Source organism: Corvus hawaiiensis, chromosome 3 (genome assembly GCF_020740725.1).
Source record: "Corvus hawaiiensis isolate bCorHaw1 chromosome 3, bCorHaw1.pri.cur, whole genome shotgun sequence".
In the NCBI taxonomy this organism is placed as follows: domain Eukaryota; kingdom Metazoa; phylum Chordata; class Aves; order Passeriformes; family Corvidae; genus Corvus; species Corvus hawaiiensis.
Genome location: NC_063215.1, coordinates 81,761,004 through 81,787,730, shown reverse-complemented (window position 1 = coordinate 81,787,730; position 26,727 = coordinate 81,761,004). Strand labels below are relative to the sequence as shown.

Below are 26,727 nucleotides of genomic sequence, written 5' to 3'. Positions count from 1 at the left end.
ATCTCATGTCTGAGGTTGAAGTTTAGAGTCACTAATTAATTTCTGAAAATGTTTCACAGATTATCCTAAGATGGACATCAGAAATTCACATTTTTAAGAACTGTATTACACAGCTGTTGTTAGCCTTATGTGTTTGTTTGGCAGAGATTAGGTGTGAAAAAATCCACAAAAGATATCGTATACTTGAAATCAGGTAGCTAAGTAATATTTCTAGCTCTCTCTTCAGTGCAGGTTTCTCAGCTGGAAAGAAGGAGGAGCAAACAACAGCCATTAATTTTCCAGAGATCATGAATTCCTGTGCCCTGTTCCACAAATGTGGGAAACTTCACGTCTTACTGACCTACAGTATTGTGTAGCTTTTCCATAGCATTAGGTTAAACACTTTATTTTAGCAAACCAGTAGCTCAAATTGTTTTATGTCATGTGAGCTCCAGATCATTGCATACCTGTACATATCTCTAGGTATCAGAAAAGCTACACATCCTGACGGCCTATTTGAGAGAGGAGCACTTCTATTGCATTTGGTGTGGGACGACCTATGAAGGTGAGAGTGAACCAAGCTTTTATAGATGCTTTACTTTGCTTATCCAGCGAGACTCCAGCTGTAGAGTAGATCCTTTGTGTTTCTCTTACTGGAGTCTTCTTAATCTACATGGCAAATTTACCTTCCAGGCTGCTGGTTTTTGCACAAAGCTTTGTACATACTGTTACTGTTAGCCAGTTTTTACATTTACATGCAGAAAAACCAAAACCAAACAAGCCCACAGACAACGAAACACAGCAATCCATACTGACATTTATTTGAATTTCTATTAATACTAATTTAGTTTTGAGAAAATATAATTCAGATATTAAAACCAATACTATAAAAAGCTGCGAAAGGTGGCAGGTGTTTCTGAAACAATTAGAATACCATCCAGTTTCACAGCAGCGAAGAGAGTAGAATTTGTATACACTGTTTTAAAACAAATTTAAGAGTTACTAATTTGCAGACCTTGAATTCTACTTAATCTGTTCTACATAGATTCTAAAAATACTTATAGCAACCATTTTTTCCTCCCCTGAGCTGCAATTACTCACTTTTTCTCTGCTTATCCTGTAGACTCTGAAGATTTATCTTCAAACTGTCCTGGAGACAGTGCTGCAGATCATGACTGAAGCCTATCTAAAAGAAGGAGCCTTAGATAAGTATGTATAATTTATAGTATCTTTTAGAAGGCTTGGAGCTGTGCCATACTCAAGAATTCATACCAAAATATGCAGAAGAAGAGTTTAAGTTGACAGGTTAAATTCGTACTGATGCACAGTTTAACAGGACTTAAAACTTGGTATTTGTAATTGAACTAATGTAATTGAGAGGTAGGTTATGTCTTTCACATCTTTGTTTATGCCCTGCCCAAATGATAATAAAATTCAAGTTTGAGTAAAGAAATAAATATTGGCTAGTCACTGTATAGTGTAATGTGTTAAACAGGATTTTTTCATCTTTACAGAGATGCCTAAATATCAGACTGATTTTGCTTACTGTTGTTGCTGTTGAGATGGTCACAACACACATACACTCTCTGCCCCGAGCAATGGCAAAAAGCACGTTTATTATTTACACAACTTCTTTTATACCCTTTCTTAGCTACATGTTCATTGCCTACAATACATGTTGTTTTGCTACAATACAATACTATTGGTTGTCTATAGTGTACACACATTCTTTGCTAAACATCGGCCAGTATCCTCCCTTTTGAAGCTGTTGCAACTTCTTTCTGTTGTCTGTCTTCTTGCTTCTGCAATTCTCATGGGTACAAACTGATTGTATCAGGGGAAATGTCTGCGAGGCCTTCGGACTACCTGTCGGTTCCCACAACTATCTTAAACTTGGTGGGGGAAAAAAAAGCTTATGAAACATGATAGTGACATTATTTGAACCAATATTCTTCTGTATATAAAGGTGCATATTTTGCATGACTAAACAGAATTAGATCATGATGTTGGGTTTTCATTTTTTTACATAAAAATATATTTTAATAGACCTTTTATTTTTAGGCAGCAGCAGCTGTTTTTGTAACTGGCCATTTATAAAAAGGTAATGCTGAAGTATACAAATACTATGCAGGGAAAATATATCAAAAACTACCAGGACAAACTCAGTATTACTTAAGTGCAAGAAGGTGATGATACTACCAGTGCTCTGTCCAAAAACTGTAAAGGAAATTCAGCCAAAAGATTGTCACATACCAATTTTCATATTATGAATAGTTTCATAGAATTGTTTTGGTTGGAACACACCTTTAAGATCATCAAGTTGAATTATACGCTAATTCTATCCCAAGGGATGAAAAAGAAGAGAAAGCAGAAATAGCAGTATTTTGTCTGTGAGGGTATATAATTTCTCATAGATCTTGACCACTGAAAGAAAAACTAATTAGTCTACAGTAGTGAAATACTATATGTACTCCAGTCAAGGATAAGGCTAGGAAAGCATAAAGCCCTGATAGAATTCAATCTGGCTGGGGATGTCAAGAAGAAGATCAGATTCAAGAAAACCTATAGAACCCAGAGGTGCACAAGTCCATGTGACCTGATGATACGCATCCACTGGTCCTGAGGGAACTGGCAAATGAGGTTGCTAAGCCCCTTGAGTTGAGGTTGTTCAGCCTGAAGAAGAGCAGGCTCCAGGGAGACTTAGAGCAGCCTTGCAGTACGTAAAGGGGGCTGGCAAGAGAGCTGGAGGGGGACTTTTTCCAGGGGCATGTAGTGACAGGACAAGGGGGTATGGCTTCAAAGTGAAAGGTTTAGATTGGATAATAGGAAGAAATTCTTTACTGTCAAGGTAGTGAAGCACTGGAAGAGGTTTCCCAGAGAAGCTGTGGATATCCCAACCCCGGAAGTGTTCAAAGCCAGGTTGAACAAGGCCTTGAGTAATGTCATCTATGGGAAGGTGTCCCTGCCCAGGGCAGGGGCGTTGAAAGTGGGTGATTTTTAAGGTCGCTTCCAACCCAAACCATTCTATGATTCTATATATGTGATTCATGATAAAAAGAAAAAAAGAGAACAGTGTAATAAGGCCTTACAAAAGGATGTACAATCATATTTCCATTTAGCAACAAATATTTGCACAGAACATCAATAATTTCCCTAAGAATATAAATACATTCATCTGTATTATTTCTTTTCACCCACTTTTAACCCATTCAACATTTCAGAAAAAGCATACAGTATCGTGAGAATATGTATTACCTATTTTTTACTTAGAAATCTCTGCTCATTTGCCCTTAAGGAGTTACATTGGCCCAACATCAATGAACAGTTTGACAAGATAGAGCTCAAAGACAAGCACCTGAAGGTCCAGTGTGCCTGTCTTTTCACCCTGCTCCCCACACCGCACACAGTACTTTGAGTTCAGGCAAGGCTGAACTCTGAAGGATATAAAAAGAGTAGCAGAGAACCTGCTGTTCCCTTTTGTGGGGCTGGCAGTGGACACACCAGAGGTATTCAGTACAGTTGTTAAGGGTTAGGCTTGCCTCAGTATTACAGTGAGGGATTAAAACCTAGAAGCGTGAGAATGTTTCAAGTGCTCTCTCAGCCTAGGATTTCAAATGGTTGCTACTGAGAAAACTGAGAATTTTACCATATTAATAGCACCTTAAGTGTTCCTTCCCAAAAAAGACAACCATCAAAACCTAAGTTTTTCAAAAATTGAGATTTGTTCTAAATTAGAATTCCTAGAAGCAGAATGTTTAACATTTAAATTCTTAAGAAATCCTTATTTTACAAGTTTATCTTTTTAAATTCCATATCACTGAAGATGCTAGATCATCAGCAGGTGTGAAGACATAAAAAAGCTCCCCTTAAAGTACTGAAATTCAGTGAAGAATAACATGCACCTATTCCTAGTATCCTTTCTACCAAAACTAGTCTTGGTATTAATGGGAGCATTCCAATAATTATTAACAGTATCACTGAGCAAATCAGAAAGGTTTGAGTCACACCACCACAAAGCACTTCTTCCATGGAAAGCAATAGATAATCTTAAGGGATAATGGATGCAGCACATTCAGGGATTTCCCACAACCAGTTAGCACTTTAGCACATCAACATAATCTAGGGGAAAAGGACTAGGTTCTTTTACTTGTACAAAACAGCCCAGCTCACCCACAACCTGTGTTTCCAGGTAAAAATTGCAAGTGATTTCTTGCAGAAGTGCCCTGTCCTGGTCTGCAGCTGGTGGATATGAATGGTAATGTGGCCCAGGAAAAGACACACCCCAAATCTTGCTGTTGCTTCTGATATCTGTTGTCATTTCATCAATTGTAATAAATTCATCAAACTCTGGATTTAAACACAGTCTGGAAGGACATTTAACAAGAATAATTCTTGCATGACTTCTCTTTATCAACAGACTTAAGAAGAACAAGTAAGTCAGATATAGAGATTCTTCCCGAAGGATTTGTTGAAAGCATCTTTTGGATTATGGACGCCTGCAAAAAAATTTAAATGTCAATAGATTTTTTTTTTCTTTAGTAAATACAGTAACCAAATCCCATACCTCTGTATTCAAAACCCATACCTCTGTCAGAAATTTGTTGGTGAAGTCCTCTGGAAGCTCACCTTTTCTAACAGAAGGCCATACCTGAAATGAATAAAAGAGATAGTTTTGGTATGCTTTCGTTGGTTATGTTTTGCATCTCTACCTTATGACCCACAGAGTTAACTGAAGTAACTAGGAAAACACAAATCTACAGGAAATGTAAGGCTTCAAAAAGTAACTGTAAACGGTTTGAAAGGGTTGGGGTTTTTTTCATTTAGTTGTGCTTTGGATTCATTTTATGGCCTTTTCATCAACTATTATCCATTTCTGAGCTTAAAAGCTTCACACACTACAATGACATGTTTGTTTCAGTAGCCTCTCTATTTCAGAACCATTATCTCTTTTTCCTGAATTTAAAAGGAATGGATTTATATTGTCTAATGACATTAAAAGAAAAGAAAAAAGGAAGATAACTGAATTTCTGTTTGCAAGCCAATCAGGCGTGCTTCCTCCTTTTTACCATATTCAGTACCACACACTTACTTCTATGTCATTGCATAAAATGCTACGTGGAATTCAAAGCAACTAACAGAACATTTCTCATTACATGCTTTAGGTATGTAATGAGAAATGTTTATCTGTGCTTTAGGCTTTGGGGTAACAATTATTTTTTTTCTTTATAACACCATTTCTCACAACATCCTCATAGGCAAGCTCAGGAAGTGTGGGCTGCACAAATGGATGATAAGGTGGATTGAGAACTGGCTAAACAGCAGGTCCCAGAGGGTCATACTCAGTGGCACAGGGTCTAGTGGAGGCCTGTCACCAGTGGTGTCCCCCAAGGTTCAATACTGGGGCCAGTATTGTTTAACTTGTTTATCAATGACCTGGATGAAGGAGCAGATGCCTCCTCAGCAAGTTCACTGATGACACAAAGCTGGGAGGAGTGGCCAATGGCCCAGAGGCTGTGCAGCCCTTCAGAAGGACCTCGACAGGCTGGAGAGAGGGACAGGGAGGAACCTTCTGAAATTCCACAAAAGGAAATGCAGGGTTCTGCACCTGGGTAGGAATAACCCCAGGCACCAGCACAGGCTGGGGGCTGACCTGCAGGAAAGCAGCTCTGCTGAGAGGGACCTGGGGGTTCTGGTGGACAGCAAGCTGTCCATGAGCCAGCAGTGAGCCCTTGTGGCCAGGAAGGCAAATGGAATCCTGGGGTGCAGCAGGAAGAGCATTGTCAGCAGGTCAAGGGAGGTGATCCTGCCCCTCTGCTCAGCCCTGGTGAGGCACATCTGGAGTGCTGTGTCCAGCTCTGGGCTCCTCAGGACAAGAGAGACGTGGAGCTCCTGGAGCAGCTCCAGTGGAGGGTAACAAAGATGATTAAGGGACTGGAGCATCTCTCTTATGAGGAAAGGCTGAGAGAGCTGGGCCTGTTCAGCCTCAGGAAGAGACACTGAGAGGGGACCTCATCAATGTCTGTGAGTATCTGAAGGGAGGTGCCAAGAGGATGGAGCCAGGCTCCGCTCAGTGGTGCCCAGCAATAGGACAGGAGGCAATGGGCAGAAACTGATGCACAGGAAGTTCCACCTGAACATGAGAAAGAATTTCTTTACTCTGTGGGTGACTGAGCACTGGAACAGATTGACCAGAGAGGTTGTGGAGTCTCCCTGACTGGAGATATACTGGCACAAGCCCAAGTAATGTGCTCTAGGGAACTCTGCCTGAGCAGGTAGGTTGGACTAAATGATCTCCAGTGGCCCCTTCCATCTTCACCCATTCTGTGATTCTGCAAGTGGCTTTCTGGGTGTACAGAGCAGTCTGCTTAATTCACTTGCTGTTAACTAGTGTAATGTCTGCCTGAAGATGACAGTCATGTTTCTTAGCCGTGTATCCTGAATCATCAGCTAGTCTTACGGATCCCTATAAGCCTGGCATAGCAACCACTATCTAGTAAAACAACTGCTCCTGTGAACTTGAAATTTTTTCCCTTCTCCTTAGCAGTAGCTTTAGGCTTGTGACCCTACCTGCTGGGGATCATCAGCTGGACCAGTTACTCAGCACAGAATAATTAACTTTGCTTTTACATTATGTTCTTACAGCAAAGTTTGCCAGCACTAGAGTTTATCATGTTCCATTAAGTGAAATTCTTTCTGATCTGCTGGAGCAGCTGAAGACCATCCTAGGACTTTACATCCACAAAACTTCCCCACCTGCCTGCAGAGCACAAGATTTTTATAGTTTAAGGAAATGGTATCTTTCCAACTGTAAACACCGTGGGACTGTGCATGCATTTGCAGTCAGCTGTGAGCAGGAACAAAGGTGGCTGGACAGAGCCAAGTTGAACAGACACACTGGTATGATTTTCTCATACTGGCAAAAGGATCTGGCTAACAGTGTTCAAAGTCTGAGTCCAACCACAATTACTTTAGACAAGATACCCAGCAGCTACATCACTGTCCTACCAATATGTAGGTTTGCACATAAAAAGCTCAGAACACATAGAAGATACCTTTTTTTAAAAAAGCTTAAGCAACATGGGGTTTCTTTTTGAAATAATATCTTTTTCACTTAAAGCAACATGTTCCAAATCACTTTTGTTTTCATCTAGGAAAACTGCAAGGGTTTTGACTTGGTGGAAACTCTTCTTGCTCCACTGTGCAGTGGAGACAAGGGCATGGCAGACAAAACTTACCCATCCATAATTTTTATTTTCTAAAATTAGAAAAATACTCCCTTTAAGTTTCTGATCAAAGAAAAAGATTTATAAGAAACTTGACATCCTTTTTTGCTTGACATTATCCTTTAGCATGCTCAGGCTTTAGTGTGTACGTAGTAGGACATAAGTGAAATAAACTGTAATATTTCTTCAGTTATGACATTTCAACGGAGGTGTGAGGACTTACAGGCTTTATGGAAATGAATTAAGGAAAAAAATGTAAACAGAGATAGTACTCTAGATAAACAGATTCCTTCTAGAGTGCTACCAACATGTGATACCAGCAGCAAAGCAAAACAACAGTGGGAGTTCTTTTTTAAATTTAAAGATTACATACCTTAGTTTTCTCATGATGAGAGATTGTCGAAAGAATTTCAAACCAAATTAATCCCAGTGCATAAATATCTACTTCCTTTCCATATCTGGCCCCAGACTAGAAAGATTAGAACAGAACAATACAGGCATCAAATCCATCTGGAGAGCAGCACTTCTTAAAGCAAAATTTGAAGTCAGCAGAAATTTCTACCCCAAGGCTACAGGACTGGCCCTACTCAATATTCGTCTTTGTTGTTAACCCTTTCTGCCTCAGACCTGTTAAATAGTGACTATTATGTCTCATTGAACACCCTGAAGTTAAGACTTCTACAGACCTGTATAGATAAAGCATGCCAATATTGCCCTGTGACAAATAATGAAACAAATAGAGAAACTCAAATTACACAATTAACAGGGGTCCTAAATTCAAATTTAAATATATATCTGGCAGCCTGGTTTTGCAAGAGCATTCCTTACAGCACACAGTGTCAGACTGTATGTTCACACAGAGCAAAAATCTTTACATTTGTGGTAAAGCTTTCTCCTAAATAGTTATCCTCACATACAGTCATACCAGGGAACTTTAGGCAACATGCTTTAATACTGACATTAGGATTGAGAACATCCAATGCTGAGTTTATAACACAAATCTAATTACAGAGATGCTAACACAGCAGGACAATTACCTGTTCTGGTGCCATATATGACTTTGTTCCTCTGTCCTCAGTGAGAGTCTCAAATGCCACAGAAGTCACAAGACCGAAGTCACCTATTTTTATTTTATCATCATGGGATATGAATATATTCTGAGGCTATTTTCATATATATAAATAAAAAGAAGAAAAAAAAAATCACCAAATGACCAAGGTTTATCATCAAGCATAATCTGATTTGCAGATTAAATGGTGGTGGGAATTTGACCGCCAGAGTGGCTCCTGAGTGGTCAGGCAGGGAAGTTAGCTTAACCCTAGGAATGCCACAACATTAATGATTTTTTTCACAAAGTGAGTAATTTAAAACTGTGTAAGCCACATTATAGCTTCCATCTTGAAGCTGTGAAGGCATCGTCCCTTATAATCTTTATATTGAAATAAAATCGTCTGATGACTGGACACATCTAGAGACTGAAATTCTATCCAAAACTGTAGCATTCAAATATTTGTATGAAAACATGAGACAAAAGTAACCAGAGCATGTTGTTATCAAACACAGTATGTATTAGGATAGATAAACTATCCCTTTACAATATGGCAAGAGCAAACTTCCTAGACTCAACTTTTCTTCTTTGAATAAGTCTTGTGACCCACTGAAAATGCCTGTTAGCTGATGACTACTGATTCTTTGAACTATTGCATTCAGACATCCTCCAAGTTGTTTACCTTCTGATTTTAGGATGAGGTTCAGCCAGTTGGGAAAGAAAATTAATCACTAGCAATATCCAAAGAAGCACACTGCTAGGGGACATACCAGAGTAAGCAAAGACTATAACAATTTAACAGTCTCTGAAATTCCAGTAAGTATACTATCTTTAACTTTTTCTTTATTTACCTATCCTACATACCTTGAGGTCTCGATGAATTAACTTTTCAGAATGAATATATTCCACTCCTTTCACTATTTGTAAAAATTTGTTTTGTGCCATTACATAATACTTTCGGTCTTCTCTATTTTTTGCAATCCACTTTTCCAATGTCCCTTGTTTACAGAATTCCATTTGGATGAAAAGACAGCAAATTTTTTTGTCAGAATTCTGGCTTCAAAAGAAAATTACATATCATATTAAAATTGGCAAGATACAATTCCTCCCAAGTCATCTTCAAAAACCAGTTTTGCTAATAATTATTTTTTGAGTTACCCAAAACAAAGTCTGCAAGTCCCTTAATTTTAAGAAAGATCCTAGAGCAATTTGAATTAAATAAATAGGACTGCAACCCAAAGAATCCCTGCTCAGTTACTACATGCTCCTGAAATATTTCTAAGGTTTTGCTTGCTTCCTAGTTTCACACTGAAAATTTTCTGAGTGCCCAGGTTTCATTTCCCTCATACCTAGAGTCATGTCCTATACAGAAAGAAATACCACTGTCCCATCTGGCCTTGCAGGAACTGCTGCAAGTCCTGGCACGTATTCTCTATTCTGCTCAACAGACACAGCATCAGCCTTCCTATCCTGCCCAGAATGGTCATGTTCTTTCCAATTCTGTCCTGTCAAGAAGTTAGTGCAGTGACCATCTATGGCATCAGTCTGCTAGTCACAGAAACCCTTTTGAGAGCTGAAAACCTAGACAAAATATATTTATCTACCTGGCAGCCTCATACTTTCCAGAGAAGCCCATAGGATAGGCTGAGGCTGGAGATGGTGAGGGAAAGGAAAATACAAAGAGAAGCATGTACTGTTTTCTCCTATGTACACCATGTGATGAGTGCCCTGGAATAAAGCTGCTCAAGGCACTGAAAGAACAAACATTAAATGGACTCTCTGTAGCCTTGAGGTCAAGACACAAATTCCAGTCTGGGTCCTCAGCTTTGAGGGCTTTTTTTGTCTGTCTTTTGCCTAATAACTGTTTAACGTAAAATACATACATGTTATTGAGGCTCCAACATATTAATGGTTCCGTTTTGACAGACTTCCCCCCCCCCCCTTTTACTCCTCATTTAATGAGCACAGTAATGGAGAGGTATCATGCCAACCATGATTTTGCATCCATTAGTATTTTATGGCTCTAAGTATGGCAGCCTATCTGAAGAGTATGGATTTACAGCTAGTGAAAAAAACTTACTACAGAATCTTGGAAAAGTTAATAGTCTAACTTACAAGTAAAACTCTCACCACTGTTTTCCCAGAAGTCTTAGTGTTGAAAGGCTACCTCTAAATTAAAGAGCATTTCATTTTGGTTTTCTGTTCTAAACAATCAAAACTGTTTTGGGCATCATGGTTAAAATACTAACTTAGGGAAATAAATAAATCTATGATAGCTACTGGCTGACCAGTACTTATTATAAAAAGGAAACTTCTGGTCAGGAATTTGATAGCAAATTGTCAGCCAATTTTTAGTTTCTGTTGTTAATTCTTGCCCCAGATTTTCTGCATTCTTACTCTCCTGTATAAATTCACTAAGTCCATATATTAAGAGAGAGGGGAAATAGAAAATTATATAACTTATCTTATTGATCAAGGAAAAGAAGATATAAATACACCTTATTACATACAGCCTGCTGCTGGAAAGTACTGTGCCTTTTCTCCTAGCAGTATGTTTGCACAAGTGTGCATTTATATTTGTATAATAATTGATAACCAATTATCAGCCTTTATTTTTCACAGCATAAAGTTCACTATGGCAAACATGTTTATGAATGCAAACTATTCTTTTGTAGTTACCTTGAGTCTGAGTACTTTATATGGTCATACCCCTTCCAGCTGCTATGATACCGCACTATGTTCTCATGTGTAAGTCTTGCAAGTCCTTCTGCTTCACGCTCTACTTTCCTATCAGGAGGGGGTAAAGAGGAAAAAAAAAAAAATAGAGGCATTTCCCTATTACAGTGTAATACAAAGTTAAATAAAAGATATGCTATCAAGTGGCAGGATACAGATAGTTTTACATTAATTTAGAAACCAAGCATAATATTCTTCTTCATATAAGTTCAAAGGTCAAAACTGAAGTTACAAATTTGGTGGGTTTTCTTTCATCTGCTCAGTTATTCAAAGTGCAACAAATGTTTTAACCATACTAGAAATTAAAGCCCCACTCAAAAAAGGCTGAAAAAGCAGATAGCTGCAAACCCATCAGCAAAGCAGCATTACTTGAAGAATCAGTAGAAGGTTTTTAGTATAGTTCTCAAGATTGCAATACCAATGAAAATAACAGGTATTTGCAAAGAACACAAGAATCCAAAGGGATTGTGTAATGTACACATATCTCCAACAACTTAAAACATTTTCAATAGATTACCTACAAGAAATTAGTTTTTTCAACTGCTGATAAAATACTTCACAGTATTTCTGGTTACAGAAAATTACTTTAAAAAAAATTAGGATCATCATTCTCTGTTGAGATTTACAAAAGACAAGTAACACAGCATGAGAGTAATGACTACATGGGTCATATATAAAGCATCTTTCAATTACAAACCACAGAATTTATTACTTGGATTTTTTTCTACTTTCCCTAATTATACTTATTATGGATTACTTATATGGAAATTTTCCATGTAGCCTGTCAAAAGTAACAGGGCTGCTTTCAATGTTTTAATAATCATCAAGTTTTCTTCAAATAGATTTTGCAATATTAGCAACCAGAGCACTACTCTGCTCAGGAGAACTTAGCACACCTACATTTTTACAGCTCCAGCAGAAATTAACCCATTACAGGCAAAAATTAACAAAGTTTCAGCACCATTTTCAGCTTCACTTGGAAATAAAGAAAAAAGTTTACTAGAAAGGATAGACAATTAATAATGAAAATCACCTAAATACTCCTAGGATTGCTGAAGAGAGAAAACAAAGTACTTAAATCTTGATTAAGGTTGTCCTAGAAGGCAGAAGTAAATATACAGTACATACTCTGTGAATTCAACTCGTTTGATTGCATAGGTTATCTTATCACACTTTGATGTTGCCTTGAAAACATTCCCAAAACCACCTTCACCAATAGGCTCTATGTTTTTAAAATTTTCAAGAAATCTTAAAAAAACAAGAAAAAAAAGAAAACCACACTTAATTATACTTTATTTTCAATTTAAGGATATAAAAATAAACTTGACAGATATAATACATCTACTGAAATATCATTCTACAGTGATCACTTGACAATCTACAGGTCTTAATCATAGTCTTGGAGATTAAAACAAGGGAAATTGACCCTTGCAGGCCTGTCAGGTAATTACCCTCACATCTTCACATAAATAACATTTGGTTGTGAGCTTTAAATACCACTGCATGCCTATTCCTATGCTATATTTGAAATTTCCAGGAAAAGAAATCTAATACAAATTTTCTTTGAAAGTTCTTTTTACAGCAGTATTTTCCCTCTTTCTACCATAAATAAAGAAACAAATCTAGATTCATACATACTGTAATTGCCTTAGAAATATTAATTTTTAAAAAAATCCTTCTTACGTTTTATTGACAGTGTGTGGACTTCCATTATCTTCTCCGGTATTTGTGTCCACATCTGGCAAACCTTGATTTGAATCTGACTTTTTTTTTTCTTCTTCCTTGTTTCTTTCATTAGGAAAATTAACTGCCAATTTTCTTTAACAAGGATAAAAGCAAAGTTTATAATGAGCCATTTTTCTAACACATGATGAGAAAAAAAATGTACCTCCCAGTAGCAGCATTTCTTTACTAGAGGTGGAAAAAATAAAGTGATTTGCAATATAGTTACAGGAGACAGAAATCTAGAAATAAACACATACCTTTTGGGCTTCAGGGCAGAACTTTGTGCATTTCTCTACATGGAAAACAGAAAAAAAGCCTAACTGAGGTATCCTGAATATTTTCATGGTAGTTGGTTTAAAATATGTCTGATGATGTATCTAGGAATTGCCTATAATCATACCTTATGTAAACAATGTAATAAGAATGAAGCCATATCTTAGCTCAGTGTTTTTCACATATGCTATGCATAACATTATCATTGCAAAAAATGAGCTTAGTTTGACCCCTTTTCTTGGGAGTACTGCCATTTGTTCAACACTGCATAAATTTGATCCACTGTACAGAAGGAAATTACTAATGGTTAACAGTAAGAATGTACTGAATATTCTTAGGAAAAATGCATGTATTTCCTATTGATTAGTGGATAAAAGAACAAACTGATGTTACACTCTGACAAGAAGCATGCCCTATTCTGTGTCTAAAATGTAATTATGAGGAAGACCATTTTCATACTATACCTGAGAAGGTGAAGGCTTTTCACATATTGCCATGTCTTTCATTTTTTCTACCAACTTTGCAGCAGAACCATCAAAGCGAATGCTGGTTTTATTGAAAAATAATGGACTATTTTTAGTTAAGTAACACAATAATAAATAAAATTATTGTCACAAGAAATGAAGTAGTACCAAAAAATACACAGTTTTTAAAGCAAAACCTGAAAAGGCATTAACAATCATGACTGATTTAAACTACAAAATGTCCTGCTTGAAAGCTACTAAAATAACAACACTTTGTAATATTCTCCTTTATTTCTATTATTAAATGAGTCTGTGGTATCTAGAAGATAGAAGAATGTAAAAGTGGTAGTGGCACTATAGTCAAACTGCTGATTCTCAAATCACATATCAAACTTAATGTATGTTCAGTTTCTTTTGCTAAGCATATTTTTCCCTTTGGTGGAAATGAAGATTCATGTAGAATGAAAAAAGGGTGAAAAATAAAGAAAAAGGGGAGAGAAGAAAGCAGAATACAGAGCACAGGAAAGTACTGAAATTGAATTACACTGAATTCATAAGAGTGTCACAATAGGAGTGTTAAAATGTCATGAAATAATGCTATTGAATGAGGCAGTTAATCCATTTACATCACAGTAAAAACACTTATGAAAGAACTACCTATGGCAAAATATGAATAAGCCAGAAAGCTCTAAACTTACTATAAGCTATCCTATACAGACTCACATAAAACTGCAGAAGAAGAACAAACTTTGCTCAGAAGTTTAAGGAACAAAAGTTAAAATTAAATGGTTTTTATACTGCAGTAAAACAAACTATGATAAATTTTATTTAGAATTAGAGCCCATTACCCTCTAAGATTAGTAAATATACTGTTACCACATTAGCAGTGAACCCAACTTACTCTGAGTCTGAGTCAGACTCATTTGGCACTTGAGAGGAATTGTTGTATTTGCTAAATGTAAAGTTGCCATTAGATCCTTCAGTTTCAATCTGGAAAAAAAACAAAAGCCAAGACTGTTTAACAAAATCACATAAATCCCTAATGCAAAAGATGCCAGCCAAAGAGGGGAGAGGGAAGATTACAGGGTCCTAAGAGCAAGTTGTTAACTGCACTACACAGTCAAAGCCCTGCAGAAGAAAGGCATTTGCCCAATTTCCACCCAGAGAAAGGAAAAACGCAGGGGCCTGTCACAGTGAGCATATTATACAGACACATTTACAAAAGTAGAGTCTGGATTCTATTCAAAACCAGGATAAGAGTAAGAGTTATGAAAAGCAAGTATCTTTGTTGTTTGCTGCATGTGCAATTGCTGTGTGGAAAATGAGATCTGCGTAGGCTTTGATATATGTAACCTGCAGAACTGAAAATCCAAGTCAGTACAAATTGACATTCAATGTCTTCAGCATGAAAACACTGCAAAACTTGTATAACTAAATTGGAGTTGAATAAAAAAACCTTATCCCAAATACTCAGCAGAGGTTCCTCCCCTTCCTCCTCCTACCCATGTCATAAGAGCATAAAAGTAACATTAAAAGCACCTACAATGGATATAGATCATCACCTCATAAAAAGTAAACAAACTTTATTTTTTAATGTTTCCTGGTTTTCCATCATGGTATCATGGAAACAAAAACATAGGGTTTATGTTTCAATGAGAGCCAACAGATAAACCCCTTTTTTTTTAAATACAGGAGTACTGGATCTTTGCTACTTTTTGCCAGTTACATTTTGTTTGTTACACAGACATCACTGAGAATAAAAATTAAAACCAAACCAAAACAACCCACCCTAAATTTAGACTAATTGGTATACAAGTTCTGCTTGAACAAGTCTGCAGATTTTGATGAAAATGAAAAGATCCCTGGGTTTGCAACATAGGAAAATATTAAGAAAGGCTCCTAGAGCCATTAATTTGGACATAATAGGCCAATTACATGGTTGACTTTAAGATGATTAAAAAAGCATTGAAATTTCACAGTAACAGCCAAATAATTTTAAAAGTACTTAAAAGTAAAAGAAGTTTCTTCCTTCCCCCATACTGCCACTCTTTACTTTAAACTACACTCCATTTAAGCTAGTTCATATGTTCTATGCATTTCTGAAGTGGGTTTAGATCACTATTGGAATTCTGATAATTTTTTGCACATGTGGAAATAACAGCTGCCAGCATGAAGCCAACATCTCTGCTCTCCAGAGGATGGTGTCAGTAATTGTTTCACCAGACTCTGCCTTGGAACACTACAGAAGGCAAGTCCAGTTGATTCGGACTCCTGCTTTTGCCTCTCACATTACACAATAGATTTTTGATCCAACAGAAGGCAGTAAAAGAAGTACGTTCACAGCCTGCCAGCTCAACAACACTTCACACAGAAGACAACTGGTATACAAGTCAGAGTTTAGAAATTTTTAATATGTGTGCTTCCTTGGATGACAACATATCAGACCTATTCTGAAACACAGAGATATCAACTGTTAAGATTTTTTTTAAATCCAGAATTGAATATAGAAACACAACATAAATTCTACTAACAGTAGCCCAACCAACATACTAAAATACTGATTTTTTCCCTCTTTAATGGAATCCATGGAATATACTTTTGAATACGAGGAAATTGGTTCAAAGATTTAAACTTCAGTGTTAAAGCTAAACATAGCACATACTGTCAGAGAGCTTTTCTTATTTACCTTCTCATATGCTTCTTTTGCAGCAGCTTGTTTTGCAGCAGCTAGAGAAGATCCAGTGCCCTTCCCATACAAAACACCACTAACTGTACAGCTAACAGAATACCTGTAAAACACAACAGGGAATCAGGTCTTATCCCATATGACAAGTGTTAATTGAATGATTTTTAAACACTACAATCAACTGACATTATAGAATGGAAATCTGAAGTATGCATCTTCAAGACAGTGTTTCCGATATATATTTAATCTCATTAGTAATGACAGGTAACTAATTGGTTGTGCTTTCAAGATAATCCACTTTCAGCACCTGAAAGTACAATTATGGAAAAGATTATTCTGGGAGGTATTGATAAACACCTGGAGGACAACACAGTCATTGGTCACAGCCAGCATGGCTTCATGAAGGGGAAGTCCTGATTTCCTTCTCTGAGAGGGTACCCCACCTAGCTGATCGAGGGAAGCCAGATGATGAATCTTTCTGGACTTCAGCAAAGCTTTTGGTACCATCTCTCACAGCGTCCTTCTGGACAAAATGTCCAGCCCGCAGCTGGATAACCATGCTTACATGACGGGTGAGCAACTGGCTCACAGGTCAGGCACAAAGGGTTACAGTGAGTGGGGTGACATCAGACTGGGGACCTGTCACTAGTGGGGTTCCAGAGGGCTCCATCCTCGGCCCTGTGCTCTCCAAGCTCTTCATTAACAACTTGTACACAGGACTTGAAGGATACCAAGTAATTTTGCTGACAAGACTAAACTGGGAGGAGCTGTTGCCTCCCTCAAGGGCAGGGAAGCCCTGCAGAGAGAACAACACACTAAAATTAAGAGATGGGCAATCACCAACCATGTAAAATTTAACAAGGGCAAGTGCTGAATTCTGCAGCTGGGATGGGACAACCCAGGTTGTGTGTATAGACTTGGGAACAGGAGGTTGGAGAGCAGCACTGCGGAAAGGGGCCTGGGGGTCCTGGTCAATGGCAAGTTGAACATGAGCCAGCAGTGCCCTGGCAGCCAGGAGGGCCAAGCAGGGGTGCATCAGGCACAGCATCACCAGCTGGGCAAGGGAGGGGATTGTCCCACTCTGCTCTGCACTGGGGCGGCCTCACCTCGAGTGCTGGGGCAGTTTTGGGTGCCATAATATAAAAACAACATTAAGCTATTGAGGAGTGTCCAAAGGATGGCAACAAAAATGGTAGAGGGCCTTGAGGGGAAGCCGTATCAGGAGCAGCTGAAGGCACTTGGTCTGTTCAGCCTGGAGAAGAGGAGACTGATGGGAGACCTCACTACACTCTACAACTTCCCTGTGAGGTGAAGAGGAGGGGCAGGTACTGATCTCTTCTCTCTGGTGACCAGTGACATGACTCAAAGAGGCAGCATGAAGCTGAGTCAGAATAAGTTTAGGTCAGATATCAGGAACAGGTTCTTCACCCAGAGGGTGGTCGGGTACTGGAACAGGCTCCCCAGGGAAGTGGCCACAGCACCAAGCCTGACAGAGTTCCAGAAGCTTTTGGATAATGCACTCAGGCAGATGGTGTGACTCTTTCTAAAGATTCATCTAATATGACCAAGGATAACTAATGGTAGCATTAGTAAACACAACAAACTATTAGAAGGAAGTAGGAAGATAAATTATATCTTACGTGGGAGCATGGGCATCTCCAGTACGAGTTCTGTTAGGATAATCAACTATTTGCAACGTCCTTTGTGAAAAAATATTTAATAGGCTGACATAATCTTTATCTAGTGCAGGTGATAAGGTTGCTTGAGTTGTCGTTAACTCTGCAGCAGCCATATTAGAGGGACTCTTACACTATAAAACAAACAAAACAGGTAACTTAAAAACTAAAGCTTAAAAAATACATTAAGATAAAGAGTGCACAAGAACTAATGTAGCTGCAAGGTTTGTCCACATTTCAAAAGACTCGAGAAATCCCAAGTTTCCATTTACTGAGTCCTTTGTGGCAAAGGACAGACATCCCAAGCCTAATTATTACATTTTGAATAAATGTAAACCTAGCTTTCCAAGTACTACACTTCTGCCTCTAACAACCTCTCCCCATGCCTCATCCCACCTCTTTTAGGAAAATATAGGGAATGAGCTGCGAAGAAAGAATGGCAGCAGGATGCTGCTGATGCTGCCATTTGGCAAGGGCTGCAAATGCTCCTGTGCGTGTACAAGAGGGGAAAGCAGGACTTTTCAGCTGTCTCGTGATTAGTAAACAGTAGTAACACAGCAGCAAACACACAGCAATTGTGTTAAAGTAATGACAGTGACACAATAAAAGCCATATAGAAAAAGGTAAGGAAAGATTTCACTCAAAAGGTGCTAAGAAGCATTCAGAGTCAAAAAGAAAAATAAAGAATGGCAAACAAAGAAGGGCAGAACACTGGGCAGAAAGCTAAGGAGCAAAATACAAACCTAGACTAAACCAAGGAAGGATAGAGTATATACCCAACTATACTGTAAAGAATATAATGACAAGGAAAAAAAGATTAATGAGAACAAGCGAAAGTAAGCAATTTCATTAGCAAAGTGGCAACAGACACACTGAGTAATGCCCTGCAAATGTTTTAAAGACATTGAATTACTGAACAGTCACCAAGATATAAAAGGACCACTGTCCACTCTGGATACACCAAGGCAGCTTAAAAAAGGCAAATACATTTCCTTATCCTCCTATAACAGCAGAGGAGGAAACACTCACAATATTAGATATCAACCCTATAGGAGAACAATAAGGAAAACAATTCAGCGACAAAAAGCAGAAAAGTGCTGAATAAGACAGAATGAAGACAAGTAATTAGAAACTGTTTCAAAGTGAACAACATTTTATTGAAAGTCTACTTTTAGATAGTCATCTTCAACATTTACTACTAAAAAACCCGCAAAACTTAATCCTATTTACTCACCTGTTTCTCAATCATTTCCCACGTTTTTTTTGCTGCCATTGCTTTTGCTTCTTTTTTACTTTTACCACTGCCCGTACCATATTCCTCACCATTTATTTTGACCAAAACTGTGAACCTGCAATGAAGGAAACTTGTCTAAAACATTGCTACATTTTCCCACATATACACTTTAATAATGTTATCAGATTAAACTTTGGGTTTATTATCTACAAAGCACTATAGGATAACCGGGAGGTATTGAAGCATATTGAAGCATCTGTGTGTTCTGCTACATTCACAAATGCAATTCAGCCCATTGTGTGACAGTGGTATCTAGGAAAATCCTGGGTAACTTGGGCTATTTCAAGGATACCGGATATATCAAACCTATGATTATTGTAATTCTTTAGTATAAATATTTTTTAAAGTTTCCTCTCTAGTCACAAATGCGTGTACTTTATTAGTTCCAACAGTATTTTTAACTGCTTAACTTCTTCTTAAAATCAAAACAATTTAATTTTTAAAAGCAAGAGAATGGATGAGGTCAGCATTGTTACAAGCAAAGTTGTGAAGCCCTAACACCAGGACACATCTCAGCAGTTTGACACTATACAGAGGAAAGATGAGCTAACCTTGATTTCATGAAACTAGATGAGACATTACACTCACCTTTAATACCCTGTGACATACACTGCTTAGTAAGTGCAAAAACCGCATCCAGTGGTTGTGAGACATGAATTTAAAGGCAGTCACAAAAAGCCCCACCAAAACCAAAAAAAATTACCGACAAACAAACACAGTTGAGCCTTTCTGTGCTCAACTGCTGATCCCTTCCCTCTGTGTCCCTCCATTCCACAATTGTGCGTGTCCTGCTTCCCATATGGCAACTCCATGAACCAGAATGGGAATCTGATGCAGCTCAGGACTGACTGCACTGGGTCTGGCTGGGATGGGGTTAACTTTCTTCAGAGCAGACAGAACGGTGCTATGTTGTGGCTTTGGGATTACACAGGGTTGATGTTTTACCTATTGCTGAGCAGTGTTTGCACAGCACCAAAGTTTTTTTCTTTTTCCCACTCTGGCCTTCCAGCAAGCAGAGGGGGGATATGTGAGAGGCTGGCAAGAGACACAACCAAGGCAAGTGGTCAGAGGGATATTCCATGCCATGCTCTCAACAATAAAAGCTGGGAGATGAAGAAGGAAGAGGAGACACCCAGGGCTATAGTGTTTACCTTCCCAAGTAAACATTAGGCATCATGAAGCCTCACTTTCCTGGAAACATCTGCCTGCTGATGGGAAGGACTAAGCAACTTCTTTATTTTGCTTTGGTCACCCATCCAGCTATGCTTTGCCTATTAAACTATCTTTATCTTGATCCACAAGTTTTTCTCCCTTTCACCTTTGTGATTCCCTCCCTGTCCCACCGGGGGGAAGTGAGTAGTTGGCTTGGGGTTTCACTGCCTCCTGGCATCAACCTACCACTGTGCCCTAATAATGAATGGTTTTCAGACAAATCAGTCCTTACACAGATCCGGCTTGTCCTGCAGCTCCAAATCCCCTAATGTTTCTGATACTGCCTTTGCACGAAAGGCAACAGAGGAGAAAACTACTGGATTTCTGCCTTTGGCAGCAGCACACACTTGCACCATGTTAAAGGGACCGTTAGAGCCTCAGGGCACGTCTGTGCTTCACACTGCGGCAGAGCGTGTAAAGGCTCACAGCCAACAAGATGGATTCACACAGTCAAGGTATAGCACCACGAGCTCCTCTGTGGGAAAATTTGTCTCAAATAGTGTAGTGACCTTAGGGACTCACTTTTTTCATTATTTCAACTTCTTTCTCCACTTCCCTTTAACGAAATGTGTCTTGGGTTACAATGGAAGATGTAACCAAAAGTATGTATTCTATTACCATCTCTGTAGGCTGTTAAGATAGAAGGGGCAGTGTTCTTTTTCTTCTCCATAACTCAGCCCTGGTAAGTCCCTCTGGGGAAAGAGCTGCCACCCTGAGGGGACCATCTCCGCTAACAGGTCATCAAGGTCTCCCAGTATGACTCACAGAATTACATCGTCCCATTGTGAAATGCCCCGCCCAGGGGGAGGAACTGAACGTTCTTGCCTGTATATAATCTGAGGCCTAGAACACCAGAGGAGCACTACCACTGGATTCCCAGAGAACAGGAACTAAATAACCACCACTGGACCTCCAGAGAAGGACCAGATCTTTCTACAGGATCACAGCTTTGACAGAACCACATCCATCACTCTCCAGTAGGACTGCAGCCACCATTTAATCAGACTGCTACCACTGCCCTGACCAGCAGGGGATCAGGTCATATTCTGACTCTGTTAGTTTAAGCCAGTGTTTCTGTACTATTGCCTTTATTTTAATTTTCCTGATAAATTGTAGTTCTGACTTGGAATTTCCCACTGGTTTGCTTTCAAAGTAGTACAAAATGTTTGGGTGGAAAACAATGAAGATGCAGAACAGTGGTTCCTCTCATTGTGTAAGCAAGGCTTAACAAGAAATCTCAAGGGGGCAAACAAGGCACACCCATAGTGGGCCATATACTCTACACATAGGAAAGAAAAAACAAAACCTGTAAGAAAGATTGTTTTTCAGGATGGAGTTTGTCAGTCAACCCATACCTAAGCTCTGAATACTACACACATTCAGCTATGACATTGCATCCAAAGATACCATTTTATTTAAGCATCCTGAGGAAATCTGCAATCTGAGTCTCCATGACCAAGTTGAGGGTTACCTGCAGGAGTGTTACATGAGGTGGTCACAAATGCAGAGTCATACTTATCCACCATGAACCCCAAGTTAATAAGCAATTCCCAGACTTGACAGGTTTAGGCAGGACTGGTCTAATTGTCCACTCACTGTGTTCCCTGACCAAGAAAGCTCAGGACTGAGCCATCCTGGGCTCTCACAACCTTCTTACATTGTGGTCAATGCATCCTGTTAGCAGGCAGAACATCGGGAAAGAGCAGCACAAGGGCACTGAAGGAGGTTTATAGCACACATCCCTATAGCCAAACACTTTACACGGTATCCTTGAAATAGCCCAAGTTACCCAGGATTTTCCTAGATACCACTGTCACACAATGGGCTGAATTGCATTTGTGAATGTAGCAGAACACACAGAAAAGCAAAGAAGAAGCACAATAAACGGGATAAATAATTTGGAATGTATGTAAGTTCTGTCAGTCCCTTGCCATCACTTTTGAAGCATTAAGATGTTGCTGTGTGTCAGCGCTGTAGTCATTGCTGCAATAAGGGTTACTTTTTTTAATTACATGAGCCTTATGGGGAAAAAATTAAGATAACTGATTAACATTTGAGATCCAGATAATATTTATTAATTTATTCTGGGATGGTAGTCAGATTTAAGAATAAGTCTGCATAGACAGTGCTGTCTGACAAAATGCAACACATCCAAAAAAAACATATTAATTATTAACATAAGGCTTGTCTTCATGCAAACTAGCAAAAAATTTTTCAAATATCACACAAGGACATATTATAGATCCTTTGGCAAGGGAGAAATACACTATATCAATGTTAAAAAGTAAAACACATTCCATCACCTGTAATTGTCTCTAAAAGGGAAAGCAAAACTTCTTAAGGAAAAGACTCTTTTCTTGTAAGAGATGTTAAAAAATAAACTACACATTGAACATGTTAGTATCCAATGAGTTAATACACCCAACCTTTCTGGTTAGAAATCAACAATGCTTTGTAAACACTTTGATTTGTAGCATTTAAGTCATAAACTGAAATACTTGCTGTAACCCAATCGACCTCCTGAGAGGAGATGCATAACATACAATAGAGTTACTAGGAAGTAACAGCTGCATTGCTGGTACTTTCTGAAAAAGAGCCATCACCTTTGAAATACATTTTCTCCTTAAACTGTATCCCTTGCTGTCCTCCCTTTGCACCTACCATTCAATTCATGGTTTCAACAAGCTTTCCCACTACATATGTGCTTTCAGCAGATTAAAATTTGTGACTGCAAGCTTTACCCAGTTTGTTCATTGCAGGAAGAGCTCTGCTAGTTATTGACACACAGAGTAAACTTACTCAGGATCATGAGCTGGGCCCGTCATATTGATGGTGTCATAAACCACTGTAAGTTTATATACTTGACAGTAATGGTTGATCCTGGTCATACACTCAAAATCCATTTTGACACAATCTTCAGTAGATGCTGCAAAGTAACATTCAAAGATTTGTCTGTTGCTCTAGACATAGAATAAAGACAGCCCCTAATCCTGGTAGATCACTGCTATGATATAAAATAGAAAATTGGTGCCAGTAACAAAGTTAATGGGAAATCAATTCGAATTTATAATTCAAATGATTAGTCTGCCAAAGTTTTTGAAGTCATTGCTTGGAATAACAGTTTTTTGAAAGCAGAATGGACAATTTAGTGATTAGAGAAGATTTCTTAGCAGATTTCTTGACAGAAAAAGACTGAATCATTCACTGCATTCCGTGGGAGGAAAAAAATCAGTAACATTTCCCAAGAATTAGGATCTGTTCCTTCAGAGGAAAGCCGGCGACACTTGAACTTGACCGGGACCTCAGGCGCAGCCACACGGACCAAAGACGACCTCAGGCTGCCGTCACCGAGCGCCGCGGGCCAGGCCGCTGCAGCCGGGCTGCGGGCACCCCATCTCGGCGGGCCCGCGGACCCCTGCCCTCCCTCCCGCGCCCCCGCCCCGCCGCTACCTCCGAGCCGCCGCCGACGCTCCGGGACCCGCGGGCGCTCCAGCAGCCAGCCCGGCCCGGCCCGGCCCGGCCCGGCGCGGACTCCGCCCAGTTTCGTTTCCCGCAGCACCGCGCGGCCTGCGTGAAAACGAAAGAGAAACGGCGGCGAGGGCGGGAGAGCCGCGCAGGGAGCCGGGCGGCTCCGGCCCGAGGCCGCGGGCAGCCGCGCTCTGCCCGGCACACAGAGCGGCGCCTCCGCCGCCTCCGCTCTGCCCAGCGCTCCTGAGCTTACGGGAACGAGGGCTCCAAGGCAAGCGAGCACCTTCGCAAAGACCTGACCCCCAGCCTTGTCCCTGGTTCGCTGACGCCTTTTGCTCTTACAGCGACCACACTCTATAGCTCAGCAACATGGTCAGCCGAGAGCAGTGCGCACCCGAATACATCCAAACTCCCCAAGCCCGAGAACCCCCGCGGTTTTATACCCTCATCGTCTCACCCGGGCGTCAGTCCCCCTCTTCCTTCTTGTCTTCTCCTGCCTCCCCGCTCTGTGTTCATCCAGCGCACTGGCGTCACCTTATCCAAAAGGTCGGGAGTCACCGGCTCCTGCTCTAACTCTCAGTTGCCCATTCAGCTGGCTGCGGTCACCTGTCTTCATGTCCTTTGTTATCCCAAAGGCTGGGACTTTATGGCCTCTTGTCTCGAGCTCCAACGAGGAGCCCATCTGCATATTGCAGGCCAAGCCACCTGGATGAGAAGTATTCCTCAACACATTGAGCTTGAAAGATGTTACGGGTATCACTGAGCATGAATACACTTCATAATATCTCTCTTACTGAGATACAGGAAAAAAAATCAGCCACCAAATTAATAATATATTGTGTGAAAGCAGGAAAGAAAAATCTCCCAAGATTAGTTTCCAGGTGCTAGATCTAAAGGTTGGAGCAGGTGACTTTCACTGTGCACACAGGCCACCTACTCCTGATCACCCAGGTTTGATTCCCACCCCTGCAAGGTCTCTCTCCAGCAGAAATCAGACAGCTGTAGAAGACAGAAGGAAAACAGCAGCAAGCCTTAAGTCTTCCTCAGTATGAGGAAACAGCTTGGGCACCCAGGAAGCTCACCTGCTCTCTCTCTCATAGTGCTAACACAACCAAAAAAGGAACCCATTGAGACTCCAGTAAGGATGCAGGAAAAAACCATCAGACAGTTCTAAATGCTGAACGCCTAAACATATCTTGTAGCAAAAAAAAAAAAAAAAGGAGAAACTATGATAAATAAATCACAAATTATTATTTCTTTATATATGGACAACAGGCTTTCTTTGGAAGTGTTTATGATGTTCTTCCTTTTTAAAAGACATCCAGAGCAATTCCTCATTTAAAGATACCAAACTGGCATTCTTACATTATCACTTCTAGAATGTGCAGTGTATCTTACGTTTCAGCTTGTCCCTTACTCAGGTAATTTTCTTAAAACTCCTCTTATTGCCTTAACTACAGGATCCTTAGCTATCTCTGTTTCTTCTCAGAATCCCCCTCTCTCCTTCAAGGCTCATCTTCTGTTGTTTTACTTGCCTTATGCCAAGCTCTTGAGCACAATTACTTTGGCCTTGCATGTGACTCAATGTCTTCTGTCAGACAAGGAGATTGCTGTCAAAGGTGCAGTTTTTAGAACAGAAAGTGACCTGGAGTGAACTTACAGTTTTTTTGGTAACAGACAAAAGTTTCCTCCAGCTTTGTGAATTGCAGTTAATTATTAATGTCTAATCGACATTAGTAGTATTAAACACTAATCAAGGTAACAAAATTTGCTTGCTGGCTGGTAAAAAATACCTTGTGTTTATCAAAACATTAGCAACGAACAAGAGCCTGTTAAACTTCACCTTGGGGAAAATGACCGATTCTGAAACAGTCTTTGGTATATACACCTGAAAATCTTGTTCTATGAAGCTATTCAGGCCTTCATTCAAATGCCTTTATGATTCATTTGCTCTAGAAAATATTGACCTTTGGAGTTTCAAATAATCCACTATACAGGTTCCCCAAATAGTGGAGTTACAGTGGAGTTACTGACTTTGGCTTTATTAGGAACACTTGCTGTTGGATGATTCAATGCCCGTGCTGTGGCTGCTGTGCCCGCAGGTAACTGCAAAAGGACTCGCTCCAGAATGTAACAGGGAAGCCGGGAAAGCCGAACCGAACCGAATCTTTTGCATGCGTGTCCTCCTCCTCCCTCGTGCAGGTCCCTGTTCACCAGGTCCTGTGCACGGTATGCTTCGGAGTACAAACCTACAGACTTCGGCATCCTTGGGCGCCACGCAGCGACCCCGTCCAGAGACCTGGCTGGTGCCGTTCCCTAAGGCTGGTGACAGGCTTCCCCAGCGACAGCAGCCGCGGCCCCGGGGCTGGCACAGCCAGCCAAGCTGCTGACAACACCCGGGAGCAGGCAGGCCTTTCCGGGTGGAAGCGCTGCGAAGGGAATCCTTTCACGGCAAAGCTGTTCCCTGGCAACATCTCAACAGGTATTTTCCAACCAGCTGTCCCGTTGATTCACCCAGAGAGCATTCCTACACGGAGGAAAAAAACCAAAGCAAAACGCGAAAACTCAAAACACACACCCCAAACCCGCGGCGCGGCCCCAGCCACGCCACGCCCGGGGCTCCCGTACCGCCGCTCCTCCTCCCGGGCTCAGCCACCGCCCCGCCACGGCTCCCTTTCCCCTCGCGTTCCGCGCCCCGCCCACGGCCGGCACGGTCAGGGGTGCGCCGGGCACGGCGGCTGCCAGCGGCAGCCGGGGCACGGGAGCTCCCGCGGCCTTTCTTCCCTGCCCCAGCCCTGCAAGAGGACTCGGAATTCGGGCACAGTCTCCTCACAGCCCATTCCAGGGGGCAGCGCGATTTCAACCCTCTTTTTCTGAGGGGGGCACCTGGGAGCGCCGACCTCCGCCCGCAGCCCAGCGCGCCCCGGGCAGCGCCTTCCCCGC

The 26,727-nt window shown here is 40.4% G+C and overlaps 2 protein-coding genes across 8 annotated transcripts in view; one reads left to right on the top strand and one right to left on the bottom strand.

Annotated features, from left to right (window-relative positions):
* GPATCH11 (G-patch domain containing 11) overlaps window positions 1-4,337 on the top strand; it is an 8,540-nt gene extending 4,203 nt beyond the window's left edge. The window contains exons 7-9 of one of the 3 annotated variants that reach the window (XM_048298198.1): window positions 463-544; window positions 1,103-1,188; window positions 4,169-4,337. In XM_048298198.1, the coding sequence (XP_048154155.1) occupies window positions 463-544; window positions 1,103-1,158 (138 nt within the window). In that variant the 3' untranslated portion in view covers window positions 1,159-1,188; window positions 4,169-4,337. Of the gene's footprint in view, window positions 1-462; window positions 545-1,102; window positions 1,455-4,168 lie in introns of those variants that run through there. The other 2 variants (XM_048298197.1, XM_048298199.1) reach the window with 2 other exon arrangements.
* EIF2AK2 (eukaryotic translation initiation factor 2 alpha kinase 2) lies at window positions 1,567-26,727 on the bottom strand. 5 transcript variants are annotated; one of them, XM_048298194.1, is made up of 17 exons: window positions 26,671-26,727; window positions 24,242-26,311; window positions 23,116-23,242; window positions 19,045-19,159; window positions 17,775-17,944; window positions 16,135-16,237; window positions 14,350-14,438; window positions 13,449-13,530; window positions 12,969-13,003; window positions 12,670-12,804; window positions 12,115-12,234; window positions 10,930-11,037; window positions 9,115-9,307; window positions 8,240-8,365; window positions 7,576-7,671; window positions 4,565-4,627; window positions 1,567-4,475 (listed from the first exon to the last, which is right to left on the bottom strand). In XM_048298194.1, exons 3-17 carry the CDS (start codon window positions 23,217-23,219, stop codon window positions 4,356-4,358), a joined length of 1,659 nt encoding a protein of 552 aa, XP_048154151.1. In that variant the 5' UTR covers window positions 23,220-23,242; window positions 24,242-26,311; window positions 26,671-26,727; the 3' UTR covers window positions 1,567-4,355. The 5 variants fall into 5 exon arrangements, with proteins under 5 accessions (XP_048154151.1, XP_048154149.1, XP_048154152.1 ...); XM_048298192.1 differs by having other exon boundaries at window positions 26,413-26,712; XM_048298195.1 differs by lacking the exon at window positions 12,115-12,234 and having other exon boundaries at window positions 26,413-26,714.